Source organism: Balaenoptera ricei, chromosome 20, assembly GCF_028023285.1.
Source record: "Balaenoptera ricei isolate mBalRic1 chromosome 20, mBalRic1.hap2, whole genome shotgun sequence".
Classification (NCBI taxonomy): Eukaryota; Metazoa; Chordata; class Mammalia; order Artiodactyla; family Balaenopteridae; genus Balaenoptera; species Balaenoptera ricei.
This window is the reverse complement of record NC_082658.1, coordinates 23,695,799-23,712,957: the sequence shown is the minus strand read 5'-3', so window position 1 is coordinate 23,712,957 and position 17,159 is coordinate 23,695,799. Positions and strand designations below refer to the sequence as shown.

General features: G+C 36.1%; 1 protein-coding gene across 10 annotated transcripts in view; it reads right to left on the bottom strand.

The window, feature by feature from the left end:
- The window catches only part of MBTD1 (mbt domain containing 1), a 68,742-nt gene that overhangs the window by 20,125 nt on the left and 31,458 nt on the right, over positions 1–17,159 (bottom strand). For 7 of the 10 annotated variants that reach the window (XR_009499390.1, XM_059906783.1, XM_059906785.1 and 4 more), the window contains 4 exons: positions 14,397–14,536; positions 13,009–13,123; positions 12,351–12,436; positions 1,946–2,063 (listed from right to left, as the gene is read on the bottom strand). Coding sequence is in view for 9 of the 10 variants with exons in the window: in XM_059906783.1 (XP_059762766.1) it covers positions 1,946–2,063; positions 12,351–12,436; positions 13,009–13,123; positions 14,397–14,536 (459 nt within the window). In the remaining variant the exon portion in view is untranslated. The remainder of the gene's footprint in view (positions 1–1,945; positions 2,064–12,350; positions 12,437–13,008; positions 13,124–14,396; positions 14,537–17,159) is intronic. The other 3 variants (XM_059906778.1, XM_059906779.1, XM_059906780.1) reach the window with 3 other exon arrangements.

The following is a 17,159-nucleotide window of genomic DNA, read 5'->3' as shown; positions in this document are numbered from 1 at the left end:
AGGTTTAATTTAAGGCCTTGAGTGGAATAAAAAAGGCCCAATAAACTTGTATTTCAGGCTGGGAGCTAAGTTCAGTCAGCATTTTCATGTGTTAATATTTATGATGAAAACTTATAGCAGTAAACTTTTAGTTTTAAAATTCAATAATTCACAGAACAACTCATGACTCTGCTAACTGTTGCTGATTCTGGGTTCATGATCAATATCAGGCTCATTTCTAAAATGTCATTAAAGGGGCTTAAAATGAGACATAAGTTGCAATTAGATAAAACAGAAATGTAAAACCAGATGGAAGATAGAAATAATTCTTGGATATTAAATACATTGATCTTTAGAGCCATTTAAATGCAACGGATTTAAACATCAAGCAAAAAAAATATATACTGCTGTTTTCAATTAAGGTGTAGAGAATAATACAAGCATTTAGAGAATGCTTATATAGCTGGGGAAATGTTTCAAGGAAAAGGTGGGAACTGAACTGGGTTAAATACGGTAAGTGAGAGAGTGAGAGTGAGTAAAGGCATGGAGGTGACACAGAACATGCTGTATGAGAGAGGAGGAAAACTAATCTCACCAGAACAGATCATTTATGTTGGGGAACAAGAAAAAATCTGGCCAGTGGTGTATGGTGAAACTCATCAATAGCTGTAAATGCTGACCATCCTGATCCTTTAAGGACAAAGAAGCCATTAAAGACAGAAAAATGGAATTGAGATCATTTTTAGGTAAATTAAGTCTATCAGCAGTACATAGGGAGCAATATGCAGGGTGTCTGGGGGAGAATGGCTGGACATAAGCCAAGAAAGAGTAGGAGGAGTAAGATACCTCGTCCAGTAATCTCAGGACAACTTTTATCATCTGAGTGGTTGCTCCCCCTCTGAAGTACTACAGTGTCCTACTACACTACATCACTCACTAAGCACCTTGTGTTAAAATGTATTCAATATTTAGCAGATGTGAGCTCGCTGAAAAAACCAAATCTTATACATCTGCATGTCACCTGCCCACGGTGTCTAACACAGCAGACACCTAATGCATTTACTTCATGAGCAACAATGTAATAAGGGCTGGGGTACTTGGAAGAGGTGGGAATGAAGAAAAAGGTAGTACGCAAAACAGATGAAATTTTCATCACTAGTTTACTTCTCATATTATGGACCATATCACTTTTTTTTAGTACTTTGACTTTTTTGTTACTTTCCAAAGCATCTCCCTCTATCAGGGGTTGGTAAACTATATATGGCCCACAGATCTGGCCTACTGCCTGATGTTTTTTAGTTTGCCATCTAAGAATGGTTTTTACATTTTTAAATAGCTGAAAAAAAAAATCAGAGATAAAATAATATTTTATGGGGCTTCCCTGGTGGCGCAGTGGTTGAGAGTCTGCCTGCCAATGCAGGGGACAAGGGTTCGAACCCGGGTCTGGGAAGATCCCACATGCCGCGGAGCGGTTGGGCCCGTGAGCCACAATTACTGAGCCTGCACGTCTGGAGCCTGTGCTCCGCAACGAGAGGCCGCGATAGTGAGAGGCCTGCGCACCGCGATGAAGAGTGGCCCCCGCTTGCCGCAACTGGAGAAAACCCTCGCACAGAAACGAAGACCCAACACAGCCATAAAAATAAATAAATTAAAAAATAATAATAATAATATTTTATGACAAGTAACAATAAATAAAGTTTTACTGGAACACAGTCATGCCTATTCATTTATGTACTGCTTCGGCTGCCTCTATGCTATGATGGTAGAGTTAAATGGTTATGACAGAGACTGCATTGCTCACAAAGCTGAAAATATTTACTGTCTGGTCTTTTACAGAAAAAAATTTGCTAACCTCTGCCCTACATCATACTTATTTGGCAATACTTGAAAATTTACAAATATGCTTTCTTATAAGTTAAAAATATAACTGACATTTTTAAAGTAAATTATTACACATGCTTTTCACCTGCTAATTTTACAATCCCAGCAATCCAGAAGACTTTGGTAGGTAGGCTGCAGTCTGTATTGGGAACTTCTACTCTCACATTTTCTGAGATATCACCCCAGCAGGTCCCCATAGGTGCCTGTCATATAAAAATTATTAAATTATCATCTTATTAAATAAAGCCTAAAACACATCATTCAAAATTAAGCACTACTATCAATCATGGAAACATTAAACTAAAAATACTGTTTAATTCATTCATTTTTCTCTAAAAATATAATGGTTATTCCCTGTGTCACAGAATTCTACTTGGAAAAAGCCGATGTCAGGGACAAGCTCAAGATGAAGAGAATTCACATATATTAGAATAGATCCATGTCGAGTTCAAAATTCAATACTGCCCTAAAACAAGACTTGAGCAGCAATTTTTGTAAAATCCAAATTACAAACTTGATAGTAGGTTTCAAAGGAAAAAGCTGATTTAAGAAATTCATTATTTTTAATATGAACTGAATGAATGTACTTTACCTTAACCTCTAATTTTAAAAGATCTGGTCAAAGAGCAGAAAGAAGGATACTTCCAATCAGCAATGTGGTTTCAGTAACATAAACAAAACTTAGTTATCTATATTTTCAACTTCAGTTAAATTCATAGAATAGAAATATAGTCTGCTACAACTGACCTGTGGCAAAAGCACCAGATAAAGTGATTAAAAAGGTGGAGTTGAAGAGTTTTTGGAGAATCGTACCATGGTAAATTGTTAAATAATTTATTATTTCAAAATTTCTCATGCAGGAATTAACATAAACAAAGAGAAAACTTCCAGTGTTAGATCTGGTAATAAATAGCCTCCACACAAATGGTTAAGATGGGGACTCAGAAAACCTATTAAATGAATACCATGAAGGGATTTTCCAAAATTTAATGTTTCCAAATTACAATTTCCATTATATTTTAATCCTTAAATTTGAGGCAGTTTACAATTATTTGGAATTTAGCAATGGTTAACTAAACCAAATAAATGAATATAGGAATTTAAATGCTGATAATACCAAACAGTTTCTGCGGTCCTTGATAATCAGTTCCTCGTTAAATACAATTTAGAACCTTGATCACAGAAAAAAGGATTAGGTAAGGTTATAAAAGACCTGATAATATGAACAAATCAGGAAAAGACAAAATAGCTTCAAAGCTAAAAGATGACTAAACAAAGATATCCAAGAGTCACACAAACTAGTCCATCTGAACACTGGGCAAATGTCTTCCATGCAAGGCTGCTCATACTTGGGTGGATGCTAACCCAACAGGATTAGCTTGAAACAGTACTCAACCCTTATGCTCTCAATAGTTTAAGGAATTTCTGAAGGAGAGGAAGAAAATGTCAAACAACACTGAACTAGGGTAAGTCTAGAAACCAAACACAGAATCAACTTATGGCTATTTTTTAAAGTAGCAAGCAATGAATATACTTCTATCACTTGGAGACAGTGGCCTATCTCAACTATTTGTAATTCTGGAAGGATACACATAACTATCTTCCTGAGCTGTGCAAAAAAATAATACATCGATTATGACTACCTCTTTTTGCTTTTTTTAAATTGAAAGAATGGACTCTTCAGGTTCTGCTATCTCCCCCTATATCATTCTAGACTGTAGGGCCATCCCTATTGCCAGCAGATATGATTAGAAAAGGAGAGGCTGGAAAGAAGATAGGTAACAGATTAAGCTACCATATATTAACACAAAGACCATGTGTTAATTTCTGTGAGGATGAACCAGTTAGAGCAGACAGATGCAGTGAAATGTATGCATTAAATTAAGGTCGGATATCCATTCCTCTTTGTTTGGCTGCCAAATCTTGTGGAATGGGCTTTATTTTTCACTGAGAAGGAAGACGCGTGGTTATGCTGACAAGTTGTGTGTTAGGTGGGCACACTGCTAAATGAATTTGGCATACAGGACTGACTCCCCTTTGAGCTAGATGTGACTATGTCATACTGACTTTTTTTTTTAAGTCTTAACAACTGTTTGGAGAAAATAACTTCTGGTCACATTTTACTAAAGAGAATGTGTCAATATGCTCACTTAGAAAATAAAGTTAATGCTCACTTTAGTGGGGGATGTTATGTTTTGCTCCCTACAGTCTGGATTGGTATAGGAGAAAGTAGCAGAAAGTGACATTTGTTCTTGCCTGTAAGGTTGTGGTTCTGCTAGGCCCTCTTAAACCAATCCATATGGCTCACTCTAAGAAAAAAAAATGAAGAAACAAAAACAAAAACAAAAAAGAGCACCATAGTCATCGCATAGCATGTGCTCAATGTGTTGAAATAATAAAGTCATTTCATAGATATATCTGCCCTTTTGTTTAAAATGAATATTCTTAAGTGTGGAAGACTAAATGACCCAGGGCTTGAGAGCCATCTTCATCCAAGTCATCTGTCTTCTCTTGCTGGCAGGAGGGATACCTCTGAAAGTCTGGATTGGCATAGCATGAACTAGCAGAACCATAATTTACAGGTAACAACAAATTTACCTTCCAGACTCAGGACGAGAGGTCCACCTCAGGCTCCTCCCAAACCAGGAAGATCTGCTTCACCACTTCCTGCTCCAGGGCCACTCGTGAGGGCTATCTGGGAGCGACTCTCCTTCCCTGCAAGGTACGCTGTCATCAGGTCCTGCAGGACATGGCCAAATCCAAATGTTGAGGGCTCCCCAACACAAATGTATGATAACCTCCACCTGACTGTCTATCTGTAAGAAAGTAATTGGGTGGGATTCTTACTTTTCTGTGCTTTAAGAATATTCCCAGATAGTCCAACAGCTCAGATGGCTAGTATTTAGACTCTCGGAGGGCTGACACACTGTACAGGTGATGTTTTATGGGAGAAATACAGATTTCCCTCCATAGAGCTGACAACCTACAACTTTTGATAATCACAATCTTCAGCAGTGACAAAGAATTTAAGTGGGCAGAAGTTAGCCTTCAAGTTGCACGTAGGTAACTATTATTGATCCTAATAATGATATGGCAAATATACAAAAAGCCACCATTAAAATACTTTGACTAATAGGCATTATGATGACTAAAATGAACCTAGTAGAGAAAGACAGACTATTATTTGGCCAAAAAGGGGAGAAAACATTATAGGAAATTAACTAGAAAGAAATTACAACTCCTAAGTATTATTTGCTAGAACTGATAGGAAGTAGAAACAGAAAAAAAAATTGTTCCCTCTTTCCCCAGAAAGTCCACTCACCTTTTGATTTGATAATAGAATCTATTGGGTTGGCCAAAAAGTTCATTCAGTTTTTCCATAAGATGGCTCTAGTAGCCCTTACCTGTCTTTAACTTCATTTGAAACAATTTTGTTAGACTGTATTGTGACAGCTGTTGTATCAGTGTGCACTTAAAAAAAAAAACTTATCAAAACTGGTGAATTTTTGTGTAGCCATTTTAATACTGAAGATGGAAGAAAAAAAGCAAAATTTTCAGCATATCATGTTTTATTATTTCAAGAAAGGTAAAAACGCAACTAAAACGCAAAAAAAGATTTGTGCAGTGTATGGAGAAGGTGCTGTGACTGATGGAACGTGTCAGTGGTTTGCGAAGTTTTGTGCTGGAGATTTCTTGCTGGATGATGCTCCACGGTCAGGTAGACCAGTTGAAGTTGACAGTGATCAAACTGAGACATTAATTGAGAACAATCAACGCTATACCACGCGGGAGATAGTCAACATACTCAAAATATCCAAATCAAGCATTGAAAATCATTTGTACCAGCTTGGTTATGTTAATCGCTTTGGTGTTTGGGTTCCACGTAAGTTAAGTGGAAAAAACCTTCTTAACCGTATTTCCGCATGGGATTCTCTACTGAAATGTAATGAAAACATTACATTTTTAAAACAAATTGTGATGGGTGATGAAAAGTGGATACTGTACAATAATGTGGAATGGAAGAGATTGTGGGGCAAGCGAAATGAACCACCACCAACCACACCAAAGGCCGGTCTTCATCCAGAGAAGGTGATGCCGTGTACATGGTGGGATTGGAAGGGAGTCCTCTATTATGAGCTCCTTCCGGAAAGCCAAAAGGTTAATTCCAACAAGTACTGCTCCCAATTAGACCAACTGGAAGCAGCACTTTGCATCGGCAAAGCGTCTGGAATTAGTCAACAGAAAATGCATAATCTTCCATCAGGATAATGCAAGACCACGTGTTTCTTTGATGACCAGGCAAAAACTGTTACAGCTTGGCTGGGAAGTTCTGATTCATCCGCTGTATTCACCAGACATTGCACCTTTGGATTTCTACTTACTTCGGTCTTTACAAAATTCTCTTAATGGAAAAAATTTCAATTCCCTGGAAGACTAAAAGGTACCTGGAACAGTTCTTTGCTCAAAAAGATAAAGCTTTGGGAAGATGGAATTATGAAGTTGCCTGAAAAAATGGCAGAAGGTAGTGGAACAAAACAGTGAATACGTTGTTCAATAAAGTTCTTGGTGAAAATGAAAAATGTGTCTTCTTATTTTTACTTAAAAACCGAAGGAACTTTTTGGCCATCCCAATACTTTTTGGAGTGGTGCTAGCAGGGGGATAGGGAGTACAAGGAAAGTTCAAAAGTAAAATGGGATGCTTGGGGTGAAAGTAAGATTAAGAATAAGGGAATGCTAGTGTATGTAAAAAGAGACAGGAAGCAGTGGTTACTAATTTGAAAGGCATAAAACAGCCCATAACTTAAAAAAAACGTATCAAATGAAAATAATCTAGATTATTTAGGTCTTCCTTAAAACAGGTGATTTTTATTATATCAGAGTCCACTGCTTTCCTGAAGAGAATCTATTTTGTGGCAACACTCATAATAGCTAAACTGGATGGAGTACCAACAAGTACCAGAAACTAATTTAAGTTTTATTTCCATTAGAAAGAAGTTTTGCAATCTAGGATGACATACTGAAGATTCCAACTTTAGTTAAAATGGATGTGAAATCACATTTATTTTCAATTTTCAATGGGGTTACGTATACATGGTTAAGGCTAGGGAAAAAAACAAAGAATAATTTTATTTGAAAGAGATTATTTTAGTAATAAATACAGACCTGAGAAATAAATCATGAGTTTTACTATAAGCTACTGTTACCGCACATACGCAAACAAAAAGGCTTTTGTTTTTGTCCTTAAAATCCAAAAATATAATTGTAATACGTGTTGCAAAGAAATATGGATAACCTTATCCCCTTCAAAACAGCTGGCATACAAGTCTGGTACCAAAGAGAGGATTAGAAAACATCATGTAAGCAATACAAGGTGGTATCTGTGGAGGAAGGATGAAACAGTAAACTCAGCTTTAAAGTTATGGCACGCATGTGTGCAAAGGACCTTTTTAAAAAATACCTAACTACAACTATTTTCAAGGGAGAAAAAAGTAGAATGATTACATTTCTGGTTTTGGCAATGACAGCATCAACAAGACACCAGAGTATATAGCCAGGTACCAAACAAAAGAAATCTGAAGTCTGTAAATACATAACTAAAGGAATATGATTTTAGCTTTTTATGATTCATGTACATTTGATATTAGCACATTTTGGCCTGTGCTGTAATGCTTAGGAAAGACATATTCTACTTGATTTTTATTTTGGCCACGCCATGTGGCTTGTGGGAATCTCAGTTCTCTGACCAGGGATTGAACCCGGGCCAAGGCAGTGAAAGCCCGGAATTCTAATCACTAGGCCACCATGGAACTCTCTGTACTTGATTTTATAAGGCAAATAATGGGGAACAGGAGTGCTTCTATTTAAAAGACTATAATATTAAAAAAATTAAGAATGCTTTAAAGCTAAATGTTCTGCATACACAGAACAACTCTCTTGGGTTCAAACATAAATTGTCAATAGGAGAAAACAGTCTGTGAATTTCATTAACATAGAGAACCTAACTGGCATGTGATACTGCAGTAGTATTTTGGAGATTGTTCCACAGTTAGTAAAGATAAGGCTAAAAGCTGCTTTTAGAAGCTGTGAAATAAAAAAATGTAGGTATTAGTCTCTGGCCCTGTTCCTGGCACAGAGGTCTTAACAGCCTTTGTAATTTTCTAAGTGATAAGACTACTAGAGGTATCTTTTGTTTTAATATTTGATCTTTGACCCTAATTCTAAGACACAGACCTCCTAAATCCTTTGGAATTTCTTGGGTGATCAGAGTGTCTTTTGTTCTAATGAGGCAACTCTTTGTGGGCCCCTAGATAGCTTCAGGATGGGAGCTGGTCACCACATAGATCAAACTATGATTAGAGGGCTTCCTTGGTGGCGCAGTGGTTAAGAATCCGCCTGCCAATGCAAGGGACACGGGTTCAAGCCCTGGTCTGGGAAGATCCCACATGCCTCGGAGCAACTAAGCCCGTGCGCCACAACTACTGAGCCTGCGCTCTAGAGCCCGCGAGCCACAACTACTGAAGCCCGCGCTCCGCAACAAGAGAAGCCACTGCAGTGAGAAGCCCGCTCACCGCAACCAAGAGTAGCCCCCACTCGCCACAACTAGAGAAAGCCTGCGCACAGCAACAAAGACACAATGCAGCCAAAAATAAAAATAAATAAAATAAATAAATTTATTTAAAAAAACCAAAACTATGATTAGAAGCTTGGAACTTTCAGCCCCATCACCCATCCTCCAGGAAAGGGAGAGGGGTTAGAGACTGAGTTAATGACCCATTATGCCTATGTGATGAAGCCTCCATAAAAATCCCAATACACAGGATTTGGAGAGCTTCTAGGTTGGTGGATAAGTAAAGGTGCTAGGAGAGTGGTGCACCTCGGAGGGCCTGGAAACTCTGTGCCCCTTCTCATATACCTTGCCCTACACATCTCTTCATCCGACTATTATCTCTTTTATTATATCCTTAATAATGAAACAGTAAACCTAAGTGTTTCCCTGAATTCTGTGAGCCATTCTAGCAAATTATCAAACCCAAGGAAGGGGCATGGGAACTCTGATTTACAGCTATCTGTCAGAAGTAGAGGTGACAATGTGGGATTTGCAACTGGTGTCTGAAGTGGGGGCAGTCTTGTGGGACTGAGTCCGTAAGTGTGGGATCTGATGCTAACTCCAGACAGACAGTGTCAGAATTGAACTAAACTGTAGGACACCCAAGCTGGTGTCAGAGAAATGTTTGATGTGCGGAAACCCACACATCTGGTATCAGCAGCACTGTGTGGTAGAGTTGTGTAGGTAAAGGGGGAGCACAGGAGGGTTTTCCTATAGGGGCTTAATTCAAAACTATGTTAAAAACCGAACAAATAAGAAAAACTGCATGAGAAAAAGCAGGTTAAAGCCCAAAGTTGAAAATTTCAATCCAGCTACTGAAAAATGTAGCAACAGTTTCTTCATTTATAATAAGAGATGGAGTAGATGAGCTAGATGATTTTTAAGATAACTTACAGCTTTGTGACCATATGATTTAGGATTAATTAAAAATGATATTACCTAACACCTGAAACCAACACAAGATTGTAAATAAACTATACTCCAATAAAAAATTTTTAAAAAATGGTATTAACCTAATTCAGTGGTTTCCAACCTCAGAGACTGTCAAAGAAGGGAAAGCCAAGGGTCAGGGGCCAAGGCTCTAGCCATACCACCCTACTCTTGCCAGACCAATCAGTATAACTTCCCCTTATGCTAGCTATGTTTAATAAGGAAAGGCGGAATTGTAATGCTTTAAAAAAAAAGGTCTGAAAACTACCACCTAGATGAAATGAAAGTTGCATCAGATATATAGCAATCATAATACACAGGTTTCTAAGTAGATATATTTAATGACAACTGGGCTCCATTTACACTGATAATTATAAAAAATGTCAAACACTGTTGTAATTGAGTGATTCAGTATAAACCATTATGCACAATTACAGCAATATTCAAAGAGAATATTGTCCTATGATATACTTTGCAGAAACTTCCCAGAAATTTAAAGACAGACCATGGAAAAGAGGAATTCTACTGAAATTCTATGGTTTAAGAACTAATCACTATCATTTTTAAGTGCTGGAAAATATATTTACCTGGGGTCCCTACTGCAGAAGAGGTTGAGTTACCTTAAAGAAGCAAGGCAGTCAAAGCTGTGACACCACCCCCACCCCCAAATCCTGGTTCAACCAGAACAGCTCTGTTTACATGTACACATTGAATTTTTTTTTTTTTTTGGCGGTGCCGGTGCCACGCAATCTAAGTTCCCCAATCAGGGATGGAACCTGGGTCCCAGCAGTGAAAGCGTTGAGTCCTAACCACTGGACTGCTAGGGAATTCCCACAGATTGAATGTGTTAAAAAATTATGTTTGAAAAAAGAATCCCCTAGGAGCAGGGAAAGGCTCCCAACCTGCGCTCAAGTTGGAGACAATGCAGGTGTAGAGTGTGGAGGAAGAGGCCCCACAGATGAACCAGTGTTAAAGCAGGCATCAAGTGTTAGAAGATTAGAAGACTGATGATTCAAGGCAGGACGTTGTGCTTGCAGCTGCTCTTGGCAATAGGTTTTCTAAAGCTAAAGCCAGTAATTCTCCTTGGAGACCCCAAAAACCATCTAAGGGGGAAAACCATGAAGAGTCAACTCTAAAGGACAAAAATCAAGTACAGCACAAAGTCTGACCTCCTAAACCAAATGACTTCAAATAAAAATGCTGGTTAAGGCAACAAAGCAAACTCATTTTGTACTAAAATATACTAAGACATTACCAGTATAAAATGTTTCCTATTTGGTAAGGAGAAGGCAGCAAAGGAAGATGAGTGGAGCAGGAAGGCACTGGGTGACAGATACCTTGCTTCTGAATGAGAAACAGGAGGTCCCACAGTATCATTACTAATCATACAGCTAAGGCTAGCTGCTCTATTCTATATGATAGAACACTTTAATCTTAAAAAAGCAAAGTCGAAAAAAATCAATTTCATTATAATAGAGATTTTCTTGCAAAGAACTTTAACATAGTATTACTATTCAAAGATACGGACGTGAAATAAAATATTATACTTTTGGGACTTTGAAATGTTACTTTTAAAAATATCCTGACTACTTATATAAAATAGGTGAACATGGTTTATGATACTAAAACCTAAAAAAACAAAATATTAAAATAAAGATAGGAAAAGAGATAAAGGATACTCAGAAGGAGACAACAGACAAATGTTCCAGGAATCTGGGATGAAAGAGTTATTATAACTGAGAACTTAAGCTAATTCTTATCTTCCTAGTACCAAAAAGAACTATCTCAAGAGAGGAGAGTTAAAGACTTGCTTTGTAGTTCTCATGAAAGCTGCTGTTGCCATATATTTAATATATCTCATAAACGTGACACTACTATCAACACTACAATAAAATATATCAGCTACTGTATACTAAGGTAAAGTATCTAAGATTCCACTTAGGCTGATTCAGATGGTCAGCATGCCACCGACTAAGGGCTTAACACCTGTACTTTTAAGAAAGAAAACTTAGCAAATGAATGAATTTGGCTTTAATTCATATTTCTACCACTGAATTAATATGTTTGGCCTTGATCAACATCCTTTATTGGACATGAATGAATTAAAATTCATTTGGATTTCCACAGCAAGAACTCAAGCTCAGTTTTGTTCACATGCTATTATTTAACAGTAAAGCTCTAAGTTAACAATATGTTAAGTGTACGCAAAATTTCACTCATTAACTTTCTAAATTCTCTTTCCTTCTTATACATGATCAGTAGCAGATAGAATCTTTAAATATAAATTAAACTTACAGTGAGGTTAAAAAAAGTATTGAAGAGAATTAATCACAGATAACTGAATCAAAAGGAATGAAATCAAAAGGAAAGAATTTATCATTAGATACATTTTAAACATAACTCTCAATTACTTCAGATGTTCTGTGACACTACTTGTTAAAAAGAACATCTCGCAAGAGATCATTTCAGCCCACGATACTGTATTACTAATAGTTCCTTCTTTGTTTTTGTGGTTTTACATTTGAGACAAAACAAAACTAGAAGATCTCTCCTTTTCTCAATTATTAGGTCAAATCACAAAAATTTAGGTAACATATACGATGGATGGTTTCTATGAGGTTGAACCATATGACTGCCAATATATAACTATTTTTGATACACAAAACCAGCAATTTTATATGGTTCAACTTAATATGAAAATTGGACGAGACTAGTGCCTTTCCCCATTTAAAACAATTTCAACTTGCAATGTCTTTATAGGAACCTTTTACTTATAAAACTTAGAGAAGTTATGTAATTATTCATAGTACTATAATTAATAAAAAAAGAAACATTTCCATTACAACGTATAAAATAAAGACCTTCTAAGGATAAGATGCTTAAATGCTATTGTGCCTTCAGATTTAAACAATGACTAAGCATTTCAATATAAACTGAGAAATTCCATACTCACATGTTTAAAGCAGGTAACTGGAGCTGCTATAAAGCTATTGCTATTGATGTAGTTACCCCAGCTGAAACCTTCCATGGAGACTGCTACTGAAATAAAATAAATTTAGATATATTACAGTTCTAAAATTTGTAAGAAGGCTATTATTTTAAAATGTGAAATGACACAAATTTATCACCTCTAAAGAAAGTTTTTTTCTATAAAGACAGAACTTCTCTAAATAAACATGAACTTTAGCATATATCATATTTGCAAACAAATAGCAGTTTAACTCTTCTATACACAACATATGCTTCTTGGGAAGTGAGGCAAGAGCTCTCCAGTTATAAGAAACAAAGAACAGCGGAGAGCAGATACCTTCAGGATAACAAATGCTGTTCTGGCTGCTCTTGTGCTTTATTCCCACGCAGCTGTTACCCGTGCACTTCAATGAGATTTCTATCCAGTATCCACCACCTAATAGCACCATAACTTGTGAACACTATTCTATTCTAGAATAATTTACTGAAACCAAAACCTCTATCAGGAAGCCCAGTGTCACAATGTGCAAATACAGTAGAGAAATACCTTAGTTAACAGAATCCAAAATTAAAATGTTATTAATTAAAACTAGATGAATCAGTACCAAATATTTCACCTCCACTACATTCACCCATATTACCTGATTTAGTCTTTGCTTGATTTTGCAAGGTAGCTTGATACTGAGCATATGCAGCTAGTTTAGCAACTAAAGGTTGTTTCTGAAGAACTTTTGCTTTCTTTGTTGGAGGCTTACCCTAAAACAAGAAGAGTTAAGTAAATAGGATTCTTTCTCATCCCCCCACCCCCAAATCTGAAAACTAACTTGATTGCATACTACTCATTCTGCTTAAGTAAACATCGAGGGTTTAGAAAATTATTAAAGCAGAGGAAACATACAAGGAATTTTAACATGAGAAATGTTTTCTGGAGTTCTGCTACAATGTAGATACCTAATATGGGTAGCAGAGCTGGCACAGACTAAAATAGCAATATGCAAATTAATATGTTAATAAAAAATTATATCCCATAAGATGTTAAAATATAGGCTGTGGTGGATAATTCATTCCTTCTTGTACTAGATAAAACCAGTGGTTATTCACTCATGCAGGTTGCCAAGCATTGCTATTCATATAAGAAAAGATAATTTAATGTTTAAAGAGCAAGTGACTGAGGTTTATACCTTTAGCGCTAACGCAAAAGATCAATGACAAAATGATCATGGGCCAAATTCAGTGTGACAAACTGCCATCCATTTGGGTACAGACCATTGTTCAGGATCTTTAGGTACTGTCTATCTGAAATATAGAAATACATCTAAGTGATGTATTTCCTTAATCTGGGGAATTTAAATAATCCTTTCAGTGCTATGCAATGATCACAATAAGGTAAAGAAGAATATGAAAAATGTGATCATTCAAATAAAATATATTACAAAAATCAGTTATGTGATGCCTTTAAAAAGTTGTTTATATGCTACAATAGTAATAACTTAGTCAAATGGTCAAATCTCCAGTCATTTTGTAGGCACTGACATACATTTACAGAAAGATGATTTTCTTTTTGTATTATGAATTTTTCCAAAAAGTTAGTTGGATTAACCAAATACACTTGGTCAAGGTATCAAATGGGTTGCAATCAAAAATACAAACCAAAGATGATGGAAAAATAAAACCAAAGGGTAAATCATTCCCCCTCCCAGCACTGAAAGTTTCTACTTTGATGTTAACTCCAAAGAAAACCAGGGGGAAAAATGGCTTCAATTCATGTATATAAAAAGATGTTTATTACATTTATACTTATTTAGAAAAAAGACACAAACAATTCATAGTTTATTTTGGATAGTATGCCTTCTCTATTTATAACAGTTACTCAATTTTATAGAATGAACATATTTCTTAAAAATGTGGGGTATAAAATGATAACTGGCCAATTGGGCAAAGGTGGAGTGCAGCGAATCACAATCAAATGACAGATAAACAGTGAAAGCCATAGAAATAACAGATATAAAGAATAAGAAGGTTTCTGTACCGTTACCTGAAGTCTGGCCAAAATGCTTGCCTTCTTGGAGTTTGACGAGTAACTTCTTGAACATGAAACACTGCAGAAACGCTTTGTTTTAGAGTAAAAAGCATCTCGCACACCAACCATCCCACACATTTCACAGGTAGCTAATTAACAAGAACAATGGTGTTATGATCATATAATAAAACCAACTTTCATCTAACAGTTTAATAATTTCTTCAATTATCTAAAGGTTTTAATTTTAAAAATTTCTTTAAAGCAGATAGAAAATTTCTTCTATCTGTTACATAAATGATATAAAAACCTAATAAAAGCTAGGGGAAAGACTGGAATGATACCACAGCTACAGGCTCCAGAAGGTCTGACAATAGCTTAAGGTCTGAAAAGGCTTTAAAAAGGGTCAAAAGACACACAAACAAATATAAGTTAGATTCAACTAACATTTCCTTAGTGCTCACCTTGTGCCAGACATTATAAGCTCTGATGTTTGAAAGGATTATAAACAAAAGATAAAAAAAAGTGCAACACAACTGAAGATTAATACAAAGTGCACCACAGGTCTTTAAAATACTGTAAAGACTGAAACATAAAAATGGCCAACTCAGAAAAATGCTAAAGGCAATATGAGGATTCTCTCAAGTTATATTCAGGAGACGAGAGAAACAGGATAGGTTCAAAGCTTGAGGTACGTGCACTATTAACTGATAATAGAGGGCAACAAAACTCTAACCACTATTGGGTCTCTTTTGTAAATTAGCATAATGGACAATAATTTGAAAGGCAGAATTAGAAGAACAGGGTAATAAGAAGTGAAGCTCAAAAAAGATACATAGGTTGTGGGATTGCTGAATTACACAATAGTTCTATTTTAAAATTTTTGAGGAATCACCATACTGTTTTCAATAATGGCTTTACCAATTTACATTACCACCAAGAGTTTATAAGACTTCCCTCTCTCCACATCCTCCTCAACATTTGTTATCTCTTGTCTTTTTGATACTAGCCATCCTAACAGGTATGAGGTGATATCTCATTGTGGTTTTGATCTTCATTTCCCTGATGATTAGTGATGTTGAGCACATTTTCATGTATCTATTGGCCATTTGCATGTCTTCTTTGGAAAAATGTCTATTCAGGTCCTTCGTCCATTTTTAAATTGGATTATTTGCTTTTTTGGCTATTGAGTTGTATGAGTCCTTTATATATTTTGGATATTAACCCCTTATCAAATATATGGTTTACAAATATTTTCTCCCACTCTGTAGGTTACCTTTTCAATTTACTGTTTCCTTTGCTGAGCAGAACCTCTTTAGTTTAATGTAATCTCACTGCTTATTTTAGCTTTTGTTGCCTGTGCTTTTGGTGTCTTATCCAAGAAACCACTGCTAGGACCAACGTCAAGGAGCTTCTTTCTTACGTTTTCTTCTAGGAGTTTTACAGTTTCAGGTCTTACATTTAAGTCTTTAATCCATTTTCAAGTTAATTTTTGTGAGTGGTATAAGATAGGGGTCCAGTTTTTCTTTTGCATGTGGATATCAAATTTCTCAACACCATTTACTGAAAAGACTGTCCTTTCCCCATTGTGTGTTCTTGTTGCCCTTATCAAAAATTAGTTAACTGCAACTCAGTATCTCAAAGAGATATCTGCCCCCCCCATGTTCATTGTAGCATTATTCACAATAGCCAAGTTATGGAAACACACTAAATGTCTTTTGATGGATGAGTGGATAAAAAAAAAATGTGGTATATATATAGATAGATAGATAGATAGATACACAGATAGATATGGTATCCATATATATGGAATATTATTCATTAAATTGGAATATTATTCATTATAATTGAGTATTATTCAGCCATAAAAAGAAGGAAATATTGTCATTTCTGACAACATGGACGAAACTGGAGGGGATTATGCTAAGTGAAATAAGCCAGAAAGAGAAAGACAAATAGTGTATGGTATCACTTATATGTGGAATCTTAAAAAAAAAAAGCCCATTTCATAGAATGGTGGTTGCCAGGGGTACAAATTTTCAGTTATAAAAAGAGTAAGTTGTGAGGATCTAATGTGCAGCATGGTGACTATAGTTAATAACACTACTGTACTGTATACTTGGAAGTTGCTGAGAGTGGATCTTGTGCTCACACCGCACGCACGCACGCACGCACACACACACACACACACACACACTCAGTTAACTTTGTGAGGTGACAGATGTGTTAATTATCTTGATCTTGGTAATCATTCCACCGTATCCATGTATATCAAATCACCACATTTACAGACATTTATACATTTAAACATATACAATTATATTTGTCAATTATTCCTCAGTAAAGTTGGGGGAAAAAAGATAACATAGCAAACAACTGCTTGAGTGGGTTCAAATCTCCATCTAACCAGTTATAACTGGAGGAACTTACAGTTTAACCAGTAAGTTCTCATAACAAATTATGAGAAATCATGGAAAAAATGTAAGAAGCCGAGGATAAGAGATAAACAAAGGGTGTCTAAGGGAAAAAAAGCCTGAATGATTTTCTGTTGTAAAAATTCTAGAACAGATTATTTAAAAGGTTTGTGGATCATCTAGGTAAAAAAAAACAAAGCGATCCCAAGGGGACAGTATATCTTTGCCAAGAACTGAACATGTCAAACTAGAATTCCCATGACCAGGATGTAAGCTCCACCAGGGAGTTTATTCTATATTGTTCCTATTTGTATCTGTAAAACAGAGTCTGGCACATATAAAGCTCCCTTTTGTGATAAGA